General features: G+C 38.9%; 1 protein-coding gene across 1 annotated transcript in view; it reads right to left on the bottom strand.

Moving 5' to 3' along the window:
- Positions 1 to 12,676: 12,676 nt before the first annotated feature.
- Positions 12,677 to 20,217, bottom strand: part of kcnh7 (potassium channel, voltage gated eag related subfamily H, member 7) — a 340,856-nt gene continuing 333,315 nt past the window's right edge. The window contains 2 exon segments of the mRNA XM_034176733.1: positions 12,677 to 13,472; positions 18,207 to 18,396. Coding sequence (XP_034032624.1) covers positions 13,185 to 13,472; positions 18,207 to 18,396 — 478 coding nt within the window. The 3' untranslated portion in view covers positions 12,677 to 13,184.

Raw genomic sequence — 20,217 nt, 5'->3', positions numbered from 1 at the left:
GGGGCATTAGTGATAAAGGGTTTTGGAAATGTGACTGGCAACATGTAATATAGGATGAAGTGATTCTACGGCGGATGCTGAACACCTGTTGTGCTCCTCCCTACGTTTTGAATGTTTGGTCTATATTAATCCACTGATAGTTAACAATATACTTGGCAGCATTATATTTCTACATGTTAATTGTACTACACTGAACTTCAAATGTATGAATCTATTGTTATTTACATTTTTGATAATTTGTTGTACAGGAAACAATGTGTACTTGGTTTAAAAAAACTTTTCTTTTTTAAACATTAACTGTTCTAACAAATATTAGTATCACAAATGTAATATCAGCTTCATATCACCATGTATTCGCACTTGAAATGTACCACTTGTTTAAAACTGTTTTGCATGTTTCAGTACTCAGCCAAATGTTTAGAAATTTAGTACTTGTGGTGCTGTCGCATAGACTGCTTACAATAAACAATATGTAGTCTGTATGCATTCGGTTTATTAATTTATACAATATGCATTTTTCAGTCTATTTACACAATATAATTTCTTTAAATATTGTTAAGAACAGAAACATTCAAATTAGCTGTTAAGTGTTGCATTGTATAAAATACAGTGGCAAACATTTAAAAAAATGCATAAAAACAATTGTGAACAGCACTAGATTTAAAAAGTGACATTTATATCCAGTACAGCAAGTTTTCCAAATCTCTGTGCAAAAGTTTGCAAATCCCATGAAAGTCCAGCAGGCAACTCTTCAGGCATCTGGCATGTTGGGTTCAGCTTCAGAAAAATTTGCTCTACAACTGTGCTGGGGAAAAAATATCAAAGAAAGACAGCAGATTTGTTGTTGAGGCCATATGTTTACATACACCTTGGCTAAAAAACGATCAAAACCCATTTTTGCTGACTGCACACATTTTGTGTTTCTGAACAGTTCATGGGTTGAGTTAGTGTCTCCTTTGTTTCCCTGTTATTTAAACTACAGTTCAATTATTTATGTTTTTATTGGCTCTTAATGGTTTTGTTGGGTCAAAGGTTTGTACATGCAAAGTGTCCTGCTCCTTTGAATTTAGAAAATGATCAGAAATTGATGCGCTTGCTGGTTAAAGCTTCTGATGAATGCTCGTCAACCTGGTTAGAGTTAACTGGGCCACCTATAGCTGTATTTAAGGGAGGAGACCAAAAAAAAAATTAAACCAAGGCTTCTTTAAAAAAATGTCCATGTCCACAAGTCAGATCCATCCACAGCAGCCATCTCCAGAAGTTTCAAGTGTCATCCACCATTCAGCGCATTCCATCACTGCAGGAAGAGCAGACTGCTGTTACAGGGCGCTACCCACATGTAGAGCTGCGTTCAGCTCCTGCTCGTGCTGCCCAAGTTTGACCAAGGACGAGGCGCTTAATGCTTCATGCACAATCCAGCCATGATGCCAGCTGTGAAGGTAATCGATCGGTAGGACATCATGTTGCGGTGGTGTTTTGCTGGGAAAGGAACTTGTGCATTCATTAAAATTATAAGTGAAGGAATGTTTCCTCGAAATTCTTTCCCACCACCTCTCCTCCAGACAGCTAAAGGTTCCCAGTGGTGCAAGTGGGTTGTTCCAGTAGGACAACAATCTTGAGCATGTCTCCAAAGTCATGCCTCAGTGGCTTACAGACAAAGTGAAAGTGTCCATCTCAAGGATGTGATCTGAATCCAAAAAAAAAAACATGTGGGTTGAACTGAGAATGTGAGAGCAAGGGTGCTACAGAGTTGACTGATTTGATCCAAAAGTCTAGTTAGATGTCTTGTGGAAAAAGATGTCAGCCAACATGATACAATGACTCTGGGGTTTAGAACTATGAACTTCCCAACCTGATATTAGGATATTTGGGTTCAATCATGGGGTTTTGGATGTGTTTTTGTTTTGAAACCTAAAGCTATCGTGTCATGTTGATTAAAACCTCACCGTATTCCAAAAGCACTTTCCTAATTCAAAATGTTTGCCAATGAAATGGTCACAGTTTACAGTCTGAGCATCTCTTCTTCACCTTTTACATACTGTTTTGATTTAACTCTTAGTAAATAGAGTCCGTGTGGGTTTGTTTACAATCACAGGAAATATGGTCTTGCACATGCACAAAAATGTGCAACCAAGGAGGGCGCTATAGTGGTGGAAGTTCTATAAGAAAGCAGAAAAGTCCAAGATCAAGTGTTAAGAAACGAAATAAGATGCTTGATTCCACTGGAGATAAAAACCAGAGAAGAACAAGAAGACTGAGCTAATCCTGCGCAAACATTTGGATTTCACTGCCAAACAAATGGAAGTGCGAGTACATGATCAAATCTGGACATTCTATTGATTAATTAGTTGTGGTTTTCAGTGGGCTAATGAATAATTATCTTTTGTGTAATTCTTACAGCTTTGTGTAATTTTGATCAGGCTCACAAGAATGAACTGAATTGCTAACTTATTTTTAATGACTGTATCAATTGCATGATGAGTTAACTACCAAAAAACGATGTAACCTCTGAAACGGTTCTTCCAGTGTACCCATAAACATACTCTTGTTTTATTGTATTTATAAATAATAATCTAGCATTAAGATTGTAAAATGCAAATGTTTTCAGTTATTTATTTTAAAATGTTGAAATATAACAAACCTTCAAATTTCACTTTTTATTTATCAAATAAAATCTCATGGCTTGAATCACTAAAACTGCTGGACAACCCTCTCCACCCCATGACCCTTAGTTGGAGTAAGTAAGCAGGTATAGAAAATGTTTATTTTCATTGCTCCTCTTGTCTGTGTACATGCATTACTGCACTGCTGCCTCTAGCTGGCATGTGTCTTACGTTTACATTCTTACTGATCTTTAACATTTTTTATGTACTGTGTAGCAAGACTAAGGTAACAGTTTCAGAATGTATGTAAAACATTGCATTTATTATATGTATATATACAGTAGTGTTCAGAATAATAGTAGTGCTATGTGACTAAAAAGATTAATCTAGGTTTTGAGTATATTTCTTATTGTTACATGGGAAACAAGGTTTCAGTAGATTCTCACAAATCCAACAAGACCAAGCATTCATGATATGCACACTCTTAAGGCTATGAAATTGGGCTATTAGTAAAAAAAGTAGAAAAAGGGGTGTTCACAATAATAGTAGTGTGGCATACAGTGAGTTCGTCAGTTTTGTTGAACAAACAGGTGTGAATCAGATGTTCCCTATTTAAGGATGAAGCCAGCACCTGTTGAACATGCTTTTCTCTTTGAAAGCCTGAGGAAAATGGGACGTTCAAGACATTGTTCAGAAGAACAGCGTAGTTTGATTAAAAAGTTGATTGGAGAGGGGAAAACATACGCAGGTGCAAAAAATTATAGGCTGTTCATCTACAATGATCTCCAATGCTTTAAAATGGACAAAAAAAACCAGAGATGCATGGAAGAAAATGGAAAACCATCAAAATGGATAGAAGAATAACCAGAATGGCAAAGGCTCACCCATTGATCAGCTCCAGGATGATCAAAGACAGTCTGGAGTTACCTGTAAGTGCTGTGACAGAAGACGCCTGTGTGAAGCTAATTTATTTGCAAGAATCCCCCGCAAAGTCCCTCTGTTAAATAAAAGACGTGCAGAAGAGGTTACAATTTGCCAAAGAACACATCAACTGGCCTAAAGAGAAATGGAGGAATATTTTGTGGACTGATGAGAGTAAAATTGTTATTTTTGGGTCCAAGGGCCGCAGACAGTTTGTGAGACAACCCTCAAACTCTGAATTCAAGCCACAGTTCACAGTGAAGCATGGTGGTGCAAGCATCATGATATGGGCATGTTTCTCCTACTATGGTGTTGGGCCTATATATCGCATACCACGTATCATGGATCAGTTTGGATATCAACTCTTTTTTCTTATATAGCGCCAAATCACAACAAACAGTTGCCCCAAGGCGCTCCATATTGCAAGGCAAGGCCATACAATAATTATGAAAAACCCCAACGGTCAAAACGACCCCCTATGAGCAAGCACTTGGCAACAGTGGGAAGGAAAAACTCCCTTTTAACAGGAAGAAACCTCCAGCAGAACCAGGCTCAGGGAGGGGCAGTCTTCTGCTGAGACTGGTTGGGGCTGAGGGAAAAAACCAGGAAAAAGACATGCTGTGAAGGGGGGCAGAGATCGATCACTAATGATTAAATGCAGAGTGATGCATACGGAGCAAAAAGAGAAAGAAACAGTGCATCATGGGAACCCCCCCCACAATCTACGTCTAAAGCAGCATAACCAAGGGATGGTCCAGGGTCACCCGATCCAGCCCTAACTATAAGCCTTAGCGAAAAGGAAAGTTTTAAGCCTAATCTTAAAAGTAGAGAGGGTATCTGTCTCCCTGATCTGAATTGGGAGCTGGTTCCACAGGAGAGGAGCCTGAAAGCTGAAGGCTCTGCCTCCCATTCTACTCTTACAAACCCTAGGAACTACAAGTAAGCCCGCAGTCTGAGAACGAAGCGCTCTAATGGGGTAATATGGGATATGTCACAATACTTGAAGAGGTCATGTTGCCTTATGCTGAAGAGGACATGCCCTTGAAATGGGTGTTTCAACAAGACAGTGACCCCAGGCACACTAGTAAATGAGCAAAATCTTGGTTCCAAACCAACAAAATTAATGCCTTGCTGATGTGAAGAAATCATGAAAAACTGTGGTTTTACAACTAAATACTAGTTTAGTGATTCACCGGATTGCTAAAAAAGCAGTTTGAACATAATAGTTTTGAGTTTGTAGTGTCAACAGCAGATGCTACTATTATTGTGAACACCCCCTTTTCTTCTTTTTTTACTAATAGCCCAATTTCATAGCCTTACGAGTGTGCATATCATGAATGCTTGGTCTTGTTGGATTTGTGAGAATCTACTGAATCTACTGGTACCTTGTTTCCCATGTAACATTAAGAAATATACTAAAAACCTGGATTAATCTTTTTAGTCACATAGCACTACTATTATTCTGAACACTACTGTATAATCTTGATAATGGATTGTGTGCCTTTATAAATGGCAATACTGCCAAATAGTAGCAAAATGTATGGAAATATTTCAGCAACTGGAAATCTGACACGAAATAAAAGTTAAATCAATCTTAATATTCAGAAGAAAATATTAAAATAGACATTCTAACTACCTTAAATGAATGAATTGTTTATGAACACAAAGTGGAGTTTTAATTTGAAAGGTTTTAGTCAAGGTGTATAGAAACTCAGCTGGAAAAAAACCCCACTGCTATTGTGAAATTACTTATCATGCATTCATGTATTCAGTTGGAATTGTAGGAAATAATTTTCAAATAGCAAGTCATCAGTGCTGCATGTTTTTGTGTCATCACTGAATTTTTTATTTTTTGTTGCAGTGAGGACTTCTCCAGTTAAGGGATAAAATTTTAACTGACAGTACAACCCCAGATCAGAAAATGTTGCGATGTATGGAAAATGCAAATTTATACGAGAAAAAAAAAATGGATTCCTACATTTACTTTGCCTTAAATTGCAGACAGTTTGAACCCAAGATATTTCACGGTCAACTTCATTTAATTTGTTAATATACATCCATTTCTGCATTTAAGGCCTGAAACATTCCAAAAAAAAGGCTGTGATTTAAGGTTAGGAATAGGGTAAATAATTAAACAAAATTACATGACATTTCATGACGTGATTGTATTCATTGTGATTTGATATAAAAGCAGTATCTACAAAATGCTGATTCTTTGTGGAGTTAGCTAGGCAGAGGGTCTCCAGTTGAACAAATGTATCAGAACAATACTGAAAGGTTTTATAACATTTTTCCTCAAAGCCTGGAAGAGAGTTGCAAATTTCTCCCTATACAGTGCCTAATATCAAATGATTCAAGGAATCTAGAGGAATTTTAGTGCATAAAGGGCAAGTGTGCTAGCTTAAGCTGGACACCAGTTGTTCAGGTGGCACTGCATCAAAAAAAAAAAAAAAAAAAAAACATTCATCAAGAGCTGATATAACCACATGGTCAAGGGATTACTTTTGAAGCCTTTGTCAAATACTACAGTACAGAATTACATTCACAAATGCCATTTAAATTCACTGCGCAAAAAAGAAGCCTTATTTTAATGTCCAGAAGCAGTAAAGCAATGTTGACTTCTTTGGGCTCTGAGGTACCTGAGTTTGACTATCACACAGTAGAACTGTATTGCGGTGAGAAATGAGCAAAATATGCTGCTTTCAAGACAACGTCTTTCCCAAGGACATCTATATATTTTTCAACAAGACAATGCAAAACCACATTCTGCGCACATTACCAAGTCACAGCTGTGGAAGAGTAAAGTAGGGTATAGGTACTGGACTGACCTCCATGCAGTCCTGACTTGTCTAAAAGAGAGAATGTTGAAGGGGGGGCAAGGACCCCATACTGTTGCACACCTTAAGATGTGTTTGCACTAGAATGGGACAAAAATAACACCTGAAATGCTTCATCGCTTGCTGTCCTTGATGCTAAAACATCTGTTCAGTATTGTGCGAAGGAATGGCAACATTAGAAAATGGTAAATGCATCAGCATCCCAACTTTTTTTTGGAATGTGTTGCAGTCCTTACATGTAGGAATGGATGTATATTAACAAATGAAACGAAGCTGATCACACAAAATATTCTGAGTTCATCCTGTGCAATGAAATGTAAAACAAAGTCAATGTAAGAATTACCACTTTTTTTTTTTTCCAATACCATCCCAACTTTTCCTAATTCTGGGAAGGTTGAATCAAGCCAGCTAAGAATCAACAGCAAATAAATAAATAATATATATAAAATGCATAAATAAATAAATAAAATCATTAGAATTTCTGTAGGCGACATGAAAATCCATGTGCAGTATCACTTTGCTATTACATAGGAAGTCCAACACCTCGATGTCCTGACATCTTGCTACATTGAGAGGTTAAGCTCATCGGTCACCATGCCACTGTCAGGGATTTAAAAATAGGTGAATCAGGTACATAGAAAAATAATGGTAAATGAAATATTTTTGTTTTAGAAAAATAGGTTGACCCATTATTCCCAAAACTCTGTGCACGAGTTATGTGCTGTACCTTTTAATATGTGTCACACAGTTTGTCTGAGACCTTTTTAAGTGTAGTCTCCATGCAATACATGAGTTTTATTCAAATTTGTGCCATTAGAAAACTAGAATGAGCAGTTCATTTTCATCATGCAGTTCAGCCTTAAAACTTTTAAATGACATTTACATTTCTGACTGTGGAGAAGGTTTTTTCTTTTTTCTTGCATTGGCTTGTTTTGTACTTTGTCATTTGTAAAGGCTAGTGCAGGCTAATAAAGCTAAGGCTATTGAAGGACGAGAATCTTCTCCACCCAAACCATGACTTTTTTTTCTACTTTTTGAAACGTGATCTATTAATGACATTGTGTACATACAGGAAGACAGTGGAAGCCCTAAAGCATGCACGCACAACAGAACTGAACCAAAATGTACCATGTGGGATTGTTAAGAGTTCGCTCCAGACTGTTGAGGATGCAGATCCAACACCCATTTGTACATAAAATTGATATATAAAGCAGGTGGTTACACGGTATGTATGTTGTGTACTACTTTTTAAATCTACATTATTTTTTTTCTTCAACCTTGAGGGGTATTAGGGTTGCCACCTTTCAGAAATGAAAATAACGGACACCCACCACGGCTCCTCTGGGCCACTACCACCACCCAAGGAGTGGTACATTTAATTTTGAAACAAGCATTTAGTCAAACTTAAAGCTTTAATTGCTTTATTAACATGAAACTTAATGATAAACTGCAATGACTGAAGCGTGCAATAATAAATATACCTATTAAGGAAAACAGACCAATAATTTTAATCTTTAAAGTGAGGACATTTTTACAACCCCAATTCCAATGAAGTTGGGATGTTGTGTAAAATGTAAATAAAAACAGAATACAATGATTTGAAAGTCCTCTTCAACCTATTTTGAACTGAATACACCACAAAGACAAGATATTTAATGTTCAAACTGATAAACTTTATTGTTTTTGTGCAAATATTTGCTCATTTTGAAATGGATGCCTGCAACATGTTTCAAAAAAGCTGGGACAGTGGTATGTTTACCACTGTGTTACATCACCTTTCCTTCTAACAACACTCAATAAGGGTTTGGGAACTGAGGACACTAATTGTTGAAGTTTTGTAGGTGGAATTCTTTCCCATTCTTGTTTGATGTACGACTTCATTTGTTCAACAGTCCGGGGTCTCCGCTGTTATATATTGTGCTTAATAATACGCCGCACATTTTCAATGGGTGACAGGTCTGGACTGCAGACAGGCCAGTCTAGTACCCGCACTCTTTTACTATGAAGCCACGCTGTTGTAACACGTGCAGAATGTGGCTTGGCGTTGTCTTGTTGAAATAAGCAGGGACGTCCATGAAAAAGACGTTGCTTGGATGGCAGCATGTGTTGCTCCAAAACCTGGATGTACCTTTCAGCATTGATATCGCCATCACAGATGTGTAAGTTGTCCATGCCATGGGCACTAACACACCCCCATACCATCACAGATGCTGGCTTTTGAACTTTGTGCTGGTAACAACCTGGATGGTCTTTTTCCCCTTTTGTCCGGAGGACACGACATCCATGATTTCCAAAAACAATTTGAAATGTGGACTCTTCAGACCACAGCACACTTTTCCACTTTGTGTCTGTCCATTTCAAATGAGCTCGGGCCCAGAGAAGGCGGCAGCATTTCTGGATGTTGTTGATGTATGGCTTTTGCTTTGCATGGTAGAGTTTTAACTTGCACTTGTAGATGAAGTGATGAACTGTGTTAATTGACAATGGTTTGCTGAAGTGTTCCTGAGCCCACACGGTAAGATCCTTTACACAATGATGTCAGTTTTTAATGCAGTGCCGCCTGAGGGATCAAAGGTCACGGGCATTCAATGTTGGTTTTCGGCCTTGCGCTTACATGTAGAAAGTTCTCCAGATTCTCTGAATCTTCTGATTATATTATGGACTGTAGATGATGGAATCCCTAAATTCCTTGCAATTGAATGTTGAGAAACATTGTTCTTAAACTGTTGTTTTTTTTTTTCATGCAGTTGTTCACAAAGTGGTGATCCTCGCCCCATCTTTGCTTGTGAACGGCTGAGACTTTTGGGGATGCTCCTTTTATACCCAATCATGACACTCACAATTAGTGTCCTCAGTTTCCAAACACTTACTGAGTGTTGTTAGAAGGAAAAGTGATGTAACACAGTGGTAAACATACCACTGTCCCAGCTTTTTTGAAACGTGTTGCAGGCATCCATTTCAAAATGAGCAAATATTTGCACAAAAACAATAAAGTTTATCAATTTGAACATTAAATATCCTGTCTTTGTGGTGTATTCAATTGCCACTAACGCTGTCAAGCCTGGGGTTCAACTCTTCCCACTCACATCTGTACATATGCAAACGTTTTTGCTTCTTTGGATGTGGAGGAGTTTCGGGTGTAGACATGCCAGGCAACCAGGCAACCCGTGACAGGACCAGAAAGGTGGGCACATGGAGATACAAATGTAAAAGTCTGAGGTCTATCTGCTGTACCTTGCGTCAGGTCCTCGCTACTTTTATTTTGTTCATTATTCAGTTTTGATGAGTGTGTGAGGGACATTTATGAGAATACGGAACAATGCAGGAACAATACAGGACGCAACAAGTAATCATCAAATAAAGGACAATTCTGTATTTTAAGGGATGGGTGGCAACCCTAGGGGTATTGTACCTGTAGCAACTCTTTCTAGCCATTCATCAGTGCTGACACTTTTTGCATCTTCTTGACAAAAATTAAAATGCTACCTCTTTCCAAATTGCTCCACTGTTGGGCATAAGGCAGTTTCAGGTTTACATATTAATTGTAATGTAGTACTTTTAAAATCTGTTGGCTCGAAGTTTGGCCAGCTGGGGGTATTGTGGTCATCTCCGAAAACTCATATTATCTTACCACATATTATGCAAAAAGCAGCAGGTGTCTGCATACTCAGTAGGCAGTTAGTACCCGAATGATCTACTCCCTCTATAGTGTGCAAAATGGACTAAACTACTGTAACCCATGAAGCAGCTGATGCCTGGTTACTGCACAGGAAGAACTTCCCGGGAACATTCAAAGAAGATAGTGGACATATGTGAAAATGGAAGTGGTGTCCATGGAACTCTGGCATGTTACAAATATACATATATTAAATATCAGGAACGGTTTAAGAAATTCTTTCATTGCAAAATAGAAATTGCTGCGACATACCTGGGTGCGCACACGTGTCATCTATAAACATTCCAGTCAAAGAACAGGTATGATGGCGGTGACGTAGTACATCTGAATTGTGTCCCTTCTACTGGCAAGCTTACTTGTATGTACTATGGCGGGGTGCCCAAGTTCGGTCCTCGAGATCTACCTTCCTGACACTCTTAGTTGTCTCCCTGTTCCAATGCATCTGAATCAAATGAAAGACTCGTTAGCAGGCTTTTAATGAGCCTTTCATTGGATTCAGGTGTGTTGGAGCAGGGAGACAACTAAGAGTGTCAAGAAAGTAGATCTCGAGGATCGAACTTGGGCACACCTGTACTATGGTAACAGTTGGGCAATAGGTTGCTATCTAACACTAGAATACACTGAGTATTTGGATGCAGGGAATCTATGTGTCACAAATTGCTCATGGCTGAGAATCTTTGGATGTTTGTGCAGCTTAACATCAAACTTAAGACTGTGAATTAATTTTGCAAACTGAAAGAAAACTGCAAATAAAACCCTCCCAACATCACATATCAGTTTTATATTGTGCAATCATCGTGTACACATCCGTTACATCAGGTGTGCCCAAGTTCGGTCCTCGAGATCTACCTTCCTGACACTTTTAGTTGTCTCCCTGCTCCAACACACCTGAATCCAATGAAAGGCTCATTAAAAGCCTGCTAACGAGTCTTTCATTTGATTCAGATGTGTTGGAACATGGAGACAACTAAAAGTGTCAGGAAGGTAGATCTCGAGGATCGAACTTGGGCACCCCTGCGTTACACCCTTAGACTATGCTTTTCAAATCACTTCTTTAAGCTCAAGGTCATACTGCAGCTGTAGGAAATTATTTTTTTATAATTATTTTTCTCCTTTTTTGTTTGTATGTAATCATGCTAGCACATCATGTCAGCTTTTTGCACACAAAAGTCCCCCTTAAAACAACTCCCAAGGCCGAGGTACATCAGTTACCCTGCACTGTATTTATAATTTTTTTAAATCACCTTGGACTTGCAACAAATTAAATGTATTTTTGTGAAACTTGAAGAGCTGGACAGGTGGTGTTAAAACTCAGATCATCACTTTAAACATCTGCATTTTAATACACAACATAAACTGGCAACACTTGATCTCGCTTTGTGGTTCATGTTGTATAAAATTATTTCTGGAGATCCAGAATCACCCCGTGGTTTCCAGTGTATTCCTGTTCTGTGTTAATATTATTGCTCTGAAGACTGACAAATGTTGTGTTGTGCTATGGGATGCTCGTGCTGCCTCTTTTCACATCACTGCATCTTGTACCATCAACAGAATACACCGTGACCCCACCCTCCCCAACAAACCTCAGCCAGTGATGACGCTCTTCCAGGAGTTAATGGATTTCCGGATATGGATCGTGTCGCTTTTTATATTGTACAATGTTCCGCTGACATGGCACATTTGAGTTCTCACACATATTAAAAAACCCCCCTGGTTAGCATATCTTGTCGTGCTGGTTATGGTTGGCATTATTGTTAGCCATAGTTAACATTAGCAAATGCAGCAACATAAGTCTTATGAAGCTTTCTGCACATCATATGAAAAGTTAAGCGCAATATTTGATGCATAATCCTATGAATGTTCATGCATGTGCACAACTCGTGTTTCGCATTGAGTGTTCAGAAATGAAGGGTAGAGTTCTGGTGGCAGTTATAATAACAATAACAGGAATATGAGGAATATCCACCTTTTTTTTCAGTCACAAGCTCTGCCATGTTGGTCATGTGATCAAAGCCTCAGTGAGGGTAACCTGGGAGGGGTTACCCTAACTGTAGACAGTAATCGTTACTAGGCCTTGTTTCTTCCATTAGTCCTGCCCTTATTTCCGGTTTCCGAAGTGTGAAGTGGAAAAAGTCTGTGGCTACCCCTGGATGGGACACTAATCTGTTAAGGGCTACTCCTCAAATTCGTCTGGTACCGATTTAGAGTTGGTGAACTGGTGCAAACTTCCTTGTCTAAGAACAGACAGGAAACCTCATGTGGTCATGTCTGGAACTGCACCATCGGGTCAGTTTGGGTTGGCAGGTAGATGCTATTTAGCAGCCTGTTCTGCATGCTAACCATTAGCATTAGGCGGCCTATGTGGACATGCTAAGTCTTAATGCATATGCTAACACTAAACATGCTTTGCGTTTCTTTAATACAGACCATGTCAGCGCAACAAAGTCCTGTATAAAAGAGCGGTATAGACAACATCTGGAAATCCAGAATTTCTAAGAAAACATTTCTCGCTGTTCAAATGTTGTGGCAATGTGGTGTAAAGTAGGCACGCTAAATATACAGATGGATCTTTGTGAACTGCTAAACGCTGCTGCTTCGGTTGTTTGCAGTTTCCGAAAGTGTTTTTGTGTGCGTGTGTGTGTGTGTGTGTGTGTGTGTGTGTGAAGGAGTGACAAATGCCTCGAAGAGTTTCAAGTAGGTTTCTCCCTGCCAAAGAGGGAGGAGATCTAGAAAACGGTACTTGTAGCTACAGGAGTCTGTAAGCATGCTGAGATCACACCTGATTACTTGGTGCGCTGCAGTGTTTGTGTGGAACATGCAACAGAAAGAAAACATGCATATCGCTTTTTAGAAAATGCACATCAGGTGCCTTGTGTTGCTGGCAGTGTTCTATTTGGAATATGTACACGGGCAATGACTTTACAGTAAGATAATAATAATAATATAGTGTATAAATACCTCTGTATAAATGGACTTTACACATTTAATCAGCAGGGCTGGGCTTGGACGGGATCCTGAAAAGGAATGGAAAAAAGTCTAGAGGTTTTTTTTTTTTTCCTTTGCATATTCAGTCTCTTTCTTAGACCCTGAGTCAAGCTTGAGAGAAGACCTTCAGCCAGTGTCCAAGGGTGAGGAGGAGGAGGAGGCCTACTTTCTTGGAAGCCCCGGGTCAGACACTGGCCTGTGGAGTCCCAACATTCCTGAGCTGCTCGGGACGTCGGGGAGCGACGCTTGTCGGCCTGGCGAGAACCTCGCCGGCTGGTGCTGCTGTCGTCGTTGCTCCAGGCAGTCCATGTTGTTTTGTTTGTGTCTCTGATCTGGCTTCATGTCTCTCTCGCGCAGTCCAGAAAAGCTCCCTTCCTGTAGAGTCTCTTGGTGAAGGAGGACCGGCAAGGATTCTTTGGATTTGTTCTGTGCCGTACCTGGCAACAAACTCTGAGGAGGAGAACGCAGGAAACTTTCACAAACCTTTTATTATAGAAGCTGCAGACAACAAAGAGAATCAGAGTGAACGGCATAGTGAAGTCTTACAGAAAAGTATTAGCCCTTTTAGAAAGTTTCAGCAATATTTGATTTAACACTTTCCACCAGGTCCTACAGTTGATTTCCACCATACTCAAAGCTTACAAAGCTTGAGCACAGAACTGTCCTGAAAGGATTTGTTTTGGAAAAGGTAAAGGTCATTGGATTGAAAGATTTTCACTCTGGTGTCCACCAAACCTGGCACACACACATAGGTGAGGTCTGGATTTGCCCAGGCAAGATCAAATTCAACAAATGTCAATCATTGGGATCAGGGTAATCAAAATGTAGGTTTTTCACTCTGATGTGCACCAAGCTTAGTACACATATTCTAGAATTTCCCAGCAACGGCATATTTACCAAAAGTCAATAATTCATATCTGCATGGTTGGTTGTTGGCAACTCCTACAGGTGCCTTTGCTCCAAAACCTGGTCTATCAATGGAGGTTGGACCAAATGTGGCACACACTTTAGTCAATTCCAGAACTGCCCTGGCAAGGTCAGCTAGAGGTCAATCATTGGGCTAAAGTTCAAGGTCACTGGGGGTCAAATGTCCAATTGCTGTGGCTCTTGCTGTTTTCACGCCCGTGGGTACTGCTATCTACTATGTCAAAAACTATTTTACAAAGGTAATGACACTGGACTTAATTTGACATTTTCCACAAAAAGTGCTTCCATCTTTTTTTTAGACATTTGTATGAGGGGGACAATGTGGACAGCAATACGACACAAGCAGTTGGTACGCTTGCCTCCCAAACAGAACATTCTTAGTTCAAGGCCACCCATTCCTCATCCTCCAGGATGAGCTTGACTTGTGTCAGGATGGACATCCTGGAGATGTCTTGTGCCCAATCAACAAGTGTCAGCCTAAAGAACTGTGCTCCAAGGATGAGAAGGTTGTGGGCATCAGTCTCTTGTTCATGGACACTTCTATGCTCAGCTGCAACTGGAATTTGAGGATACTGAGCCTTACTTGCTCCACCAAACTGGATATAGTCAAAGCTCTACAAAATGATCTAAAATACAAATTTAAAACTAAAAAATTATTGTTTCATAACATCCAGTACCTCACAGCTAAATCACGAGGACAGCCTTTCTGTTTTAGAAGATGCATAATTATTGAAATGGAAGTGTTGTGTGTTTATTCCAAATCAACTTCAGTATAAATACTACATGTGTAGAGTTAGGATCGTGGTAATGCCCACACCACGAGGGACGGGGCAAGGAGGAGGGAAGTGAACCACGCCTATGACACAGAGGGACTAAATCATATTTCAGCTTCAGTTTTGCCAAAAAGCACAAAGGCGATTCTGTGACCACCTGTGAAGGGATCAGGTTTACTACCACCATCATGATCACAATCTGTGAAGCATCGAGGTGGCAGCACCATGTCGGCGTGATGCTTCTCTGCAGCTTACAGATGTTAAAATGGGTGCAGCCAAACACCAGGAAGGTCTGGAGGAAAAGCTGCCACAATCCAATGACCTAAGGAAAAGATGTGTTGTCTGGCAAGTCAAGGACTGCAAGCATAAGGACAATAATACACAAGAATGACTTAAAACGGACCAGTGGGAGTTTCAATCCAAATGAGACTTTGTCTAAAAAGATTCACTCACAATCCCCAACACCTGGTAGCACGAGTCATTAAAAAAAATAAAATAACAGGAGGGGAACCGCCGAGTCAATGTGCAGGGGCAGGAGAGGGCAAAGCAAAGAGAATTAAGGGTGTAATGGCTGAGGGGGATGAAGGCTGATGTAATTGGAGATTTTGCGATTTGTTGGAGAAAAATAAAACTAACATTAGGGAAACCTGTAAGCTCTTGGGGAAATCATTAAAAAGAAAATTGTTAAAGATTATCCATCTTACTTTTATATAGACTCTGATAAAATTGTAAAAGGAAATAAAATTGCTGATTATTTTAATGATTATTTTGTTAACGTTGGTAAAAATTTATCAAACTCAATTATAACTACGGTAAAGTGTTCTATGGACAACTATAAATTAATTAATAAAGTTCAGGATTCAATGTTTATTAGAGAAACGGATGAAAAAGAAATTTTTAACATAGTTCATAAAATTAAGGGGAAAAAATCCACTGACATTGATAGCTTTGATATGGTTTTGATTAAGAACATTATTGACTGTATTATCAAACCCTTAACATATATTTGTAACCTGTCACTTATGACTGGGAAATTTCCCTCCAGATTGAAAATTGCTAAGGTGATACCATTGTTTAAATCTGGCGATAAACATGTTTTTGCAAATTCTAGGCCAATCTCTTTGTTACCACAGTTTTCTAAAATTCTGGAAAAAATATTTGTAAAGAGGTTGAACGATTTTATAGAAAAACATCATATACTTAACGAACAGCAGTATGGTTTCAGAAAAAAATCAAACAACTTCTTTGGCTTTAATAGATTTTGTGGAACAAGTTACAAATGCAATAGAGACGAAGCAATACACTGTTGGGGTTTTTTTTTTGATTTACAGAAAGCATTTGATACTATTGATCATACCGTATTATTAGAAAAATTAGAGATGTATGGTATTAGAGGACTGGCCTTTAACTGGATAGCTAGTTATTTACGTAATAGATATCAGTGTGTTCACCTTGGTGGGATAAAATCAGAATTTTTGAGGATTACATGTGGAGTGCCCCAGGGGTCAGTTCTCGGGCCATTATTGTTTTTGCTGTATATTAATGATATAGGTTTGGTTTCTAAGTCTTTAAGTTGTATTTTGTTTGCTGATGATACAACTGTGATTGGTAGTGGAGACAATTTGAGACAGCTCTTGGACTTGGTGGAGAGGGAACTGCAAAAAATTAAATACTGGTTTGACTCTAATAAATTATCACAACATTTCAGTAAAACTAAGCGCATTATATTTGGAAATAAGCCTAGAAATTTAAGCAGTAAATTATTGTTGAACGGTTTTGAAATTGAAATTGTATCTCAAACTAAATTTCTTGGAGTTTTTGTTGATGACAAGCTTAGTTGGAAAACTCATATAAAACATATTGAGTCCAAAATATCAAAAGTTATTGCTATCTTGTACAAAGTACAATACTTTCTCCCCCAACATCTGTTGGTTTCATTGTATCACTCATTATTTGTCCCTTACATGACTTACTGCATTGAAGTTTGGGGAAATACATATAAAACAAATACTAATCCAATATTTCTGTTACAAAAAAAGCTATAAGAGTGATAAGTAAAAAACCATATCGTGAACCAACAAATTCAGTTTGTTCGTCTTCAGTTTTTGAAATTTTATGACTTGGTTGATTATTTTACAATACAGATAATGTATAAAGTTAAAAATGGACTCTTGCCTCATCATGTCCAGGAGCTGTTTAAAATGAGAGAGTTCAGTTATAATTTGCGTGGATCTTTGGTGTTTGATAGAAGAAAGATTCGAACTACTGCTAAAAGTTATTGTATTTCCGTAAAGGGTGTTCGAGTGTGGAATGATTGTTTGGATTGCATTAAAGTATCCAGTACATTGGCTTGTTTTAAAAGACTGTATAAAAATAATATACGTATTAACTTGTTATAGTTTGCGTAATTAAGTAAATTGACTGTGTGGCTATTTTTTTGTTTGTTCGTTGTATTACTTTGTTTCACTGCATTACATTGCTGACTGGTAATTGTTTTTTGTGTTTATTTTTTGTTTGTACACAGAAATTGATGTACGGGGTGGGCGTTTATAAGCTTTTGCTTCTGCCCACACCCTTTCAGCTGCACTAAAGTGGTAAATTGAGTTTTTTTTCTATATGTTTTAATTTTTGTTTTCTCTTGACTTGTTTTGTAAATGAGAGATTTTGTCTGCGCATGCGTGCTGAATAAAAATCATTCATTCATTCATTCAAATAATTTTTTTCTGTCATAATCAGGCATATGTTTCAATACATATATATTGGTAAAGCAACTCTGACAGATTGAGGAAACGTATGAGTACAGTAATGGATATAAAATTTTGATATCAGTTCATGTGTGTAAAAGTCATTTCCTTATTTGTTAAATGTGTTCCATGTTAGTTGATGTTCGGCGAGTCCATCAGAAAGTTTTGTGCATGCTCAAAACTTTAAGCCGACATTGAATGAGAGCATCCCCGGTGGTTGTATGTTTGTTTTCCATTTCTTATGCAGGGCTGTCATGCATTATTATCCCATGGTTGACCATTTTGTTAAGAGTTTTGTCTATTATCTTATCCATTTGTTGTATCATCATTCACATCTGTCAGTAAAATTGCTACACATTTGGGGGCTGTCTGCTCATTGTCTGTTTTATCCGTTACATATCCTGGACTTATCCATCTATCAGAGACCCACATCCACTGGAGACCGATGGATTTACTGAATTTTGCCACTGGACAAATTATTTTAATCTGTTCCTCATCTGTTTAGTCAATCCTTCACATTGTGACAACACATTAAGAATGGGCAGTACTTCTGTGCCCAAAACATTTCTGCTGTCCCCATACACAGGCATGAGAATTTTCTGAACAAAATATTCCTTAGCTGCCAAAATAATGCTTAAAATTTCGCCTAAAACCCAGGAGTGCCTACAGTGGGCTCCAGACCCCTGGCTGACTTTCAGGATGTCTCATTCTCGTGCCTGCGTACACCACCATTGGGGTACCTGAGAAGGAGGTGGTGCAGGGCCGAGGCGGAGTTCTGTCTGGCTGGCAGACACCAGTTGAACCCTGATGGCTGGCCTCTGGTAATCGGGGCTGGAGGTGACTGTGCTGTAGGCTGGCGGACCGATGGCGGTTTGTTTCTGGAGCAGCTGCAGGATCGCCTGGATGTCTGCAGTCATCTGGGACTCCAGTCTGATTACGGGACAGGAAGTAGAGTTTAACAATTAAGGAAAAATGTTTGGATACATTTTCATTTTATATGTAAGATTTCTGCACATCCACCACAGAGGTTTTGTTTGTTCTAGTGTCTTCTGTATTTCTCACAAAACAACACATTAACTTTCACCAAGCTAAGGTTGGGTCTAACCCGACATGGAATCAGTTATATTTTAGAAAGAATCCTGAAGCATGAAGTGTAAAAACATATTTGAAGAATAAGCTGACTTGCTCACAGAGACATAAGAACTTTCTCAAAATAGATTTGTTTCTTCCAGTTTGTTAAAAAGCACATCTTTGTGACACTCAGAAACACACACCCTATTCCGCTTACTAATTAAAAAATTTAGGCTCCCTTAGTTCACCCTCCTACAGACCTAGTTTGCTTGGATAAAAAACCCACTCATCAAATGAGTTTTGCCACTTTTGAGGCAATTTATACCACTTCCACTTCTTTAAATATTCTGTCTTCATTAGTTTGAGGCCCTATATACCAAGTTTGAATGGTAGAAAATTCAGGCTGATCGAAGTGGAACTCTTGGAGGAGGAGCAATTCAAAATGTTATTCCAATGACTGATCTTTCCACTTCCTGTTGAAACTGTAGATGTAGTTTGTTTGGACAAAAACTCTTAGAATAGTCTTAAAGGCAAAACAAGAAGTCCAGTTGCTTTTGACAAAACATCTAGATAAGGTGAAGTAGTAAAGCTAATTTTCATTCAGTCAGTGGTCTATAGATTTTTCCATATTTTGCTGCAGATTTGGATAAAAGGTTAGAGGTGGAAATGAAAAAATATAACGGAATGCTAAAAGAACCCTGTCGATGAGCATTGTTATATATATATATATATATATATATATATATATATATATATATATATATATATATATATATATATATATATATATATATATACATATATATATATATATATACACAGTAGGTCTGTTAGAAAAGTATCCAACCTTTTTATTTTTTTCAAAAACCATATGGATTTGAATCACCTATGATCGCATCAGCCAAGCTTGAACCTTCGTGCGCATGCGTGAGTTTTTTCACGCCTGTTGGTTGCGTCATTCGCCTGTGAGCAGGCTTTGTGTGAGCACTGGTCCACCCCTCTCGGTGTTTTTTTTATTGAGAATAAATGTCTGAATGATTTGGAGCTTTGCTGCATCAATTTTTTTCCAGAAACTGTGAGAGACCGCCAGGTGGACACCGTTCGGAAAATGAATATGGCTTTCAGGGACGATTTTATGGGGATTACACAGATTAAGGAGTGATCCAGACAGTTTAAAGACCGCCCACCTCCGAGCGCCGATCGACAGGCTGAAACCCCGCTGAAACAACCAGATCATTTTTAACGTGAAGGCTTTGTTGATCCGGGACGTCATCTGACTTTCACAAAAAGGCAGAAGGCGTGGACATCAGCACTTTTTCGGCACATTCCACTGTTACAGGAGTTTTTTTCATGGAAAGAAAAGCGGAGGGACGCGCCACGGAGCAGTTCATGACGCGGTACAAAACCACCTCCGTGTTGGTCTCACAGGATGGCTTTGAGATGGCTTTCAGACGGCTGTCGGTGGGTTTTCAGTTGTGTGATTATCCGAGAAATTGAGCATGAGCTGGAGATGCCCCAACATGTCCTGTGAGGCTTCATCACGGCGTTGCTTTGCGCCATGCGACTCCACCGCGACGCGTGGAACTCCTCTGCACGTCTGTCTCAATGTGCCGAAAAAGTGCTGATGTCCAAGTCTTTTCACAATTGCTGTGCTAGTCAGACGACATACCGGATCAAGAC

The sequence above is a fragment of the Thalassophryne amazonica genome, chromosome 1 (genome assembly GCF_902500255.1).
Source record: "Thalassophryne amazonica chromosome 1, fThaAma1.1, whole genome shotgun sequence".
NCBI lineage: Eukaryota > Metazoa > Chordata > Actinopteri > Batrachoidiformes > Batrachoididae > Thalassophryne > Thalassophryne amazonica.
The sequence above is the reverse complement of the archived record's forward strand: the minus strand, read 5'-3'. Positions and strand labels throughout refer to the sequence as shown.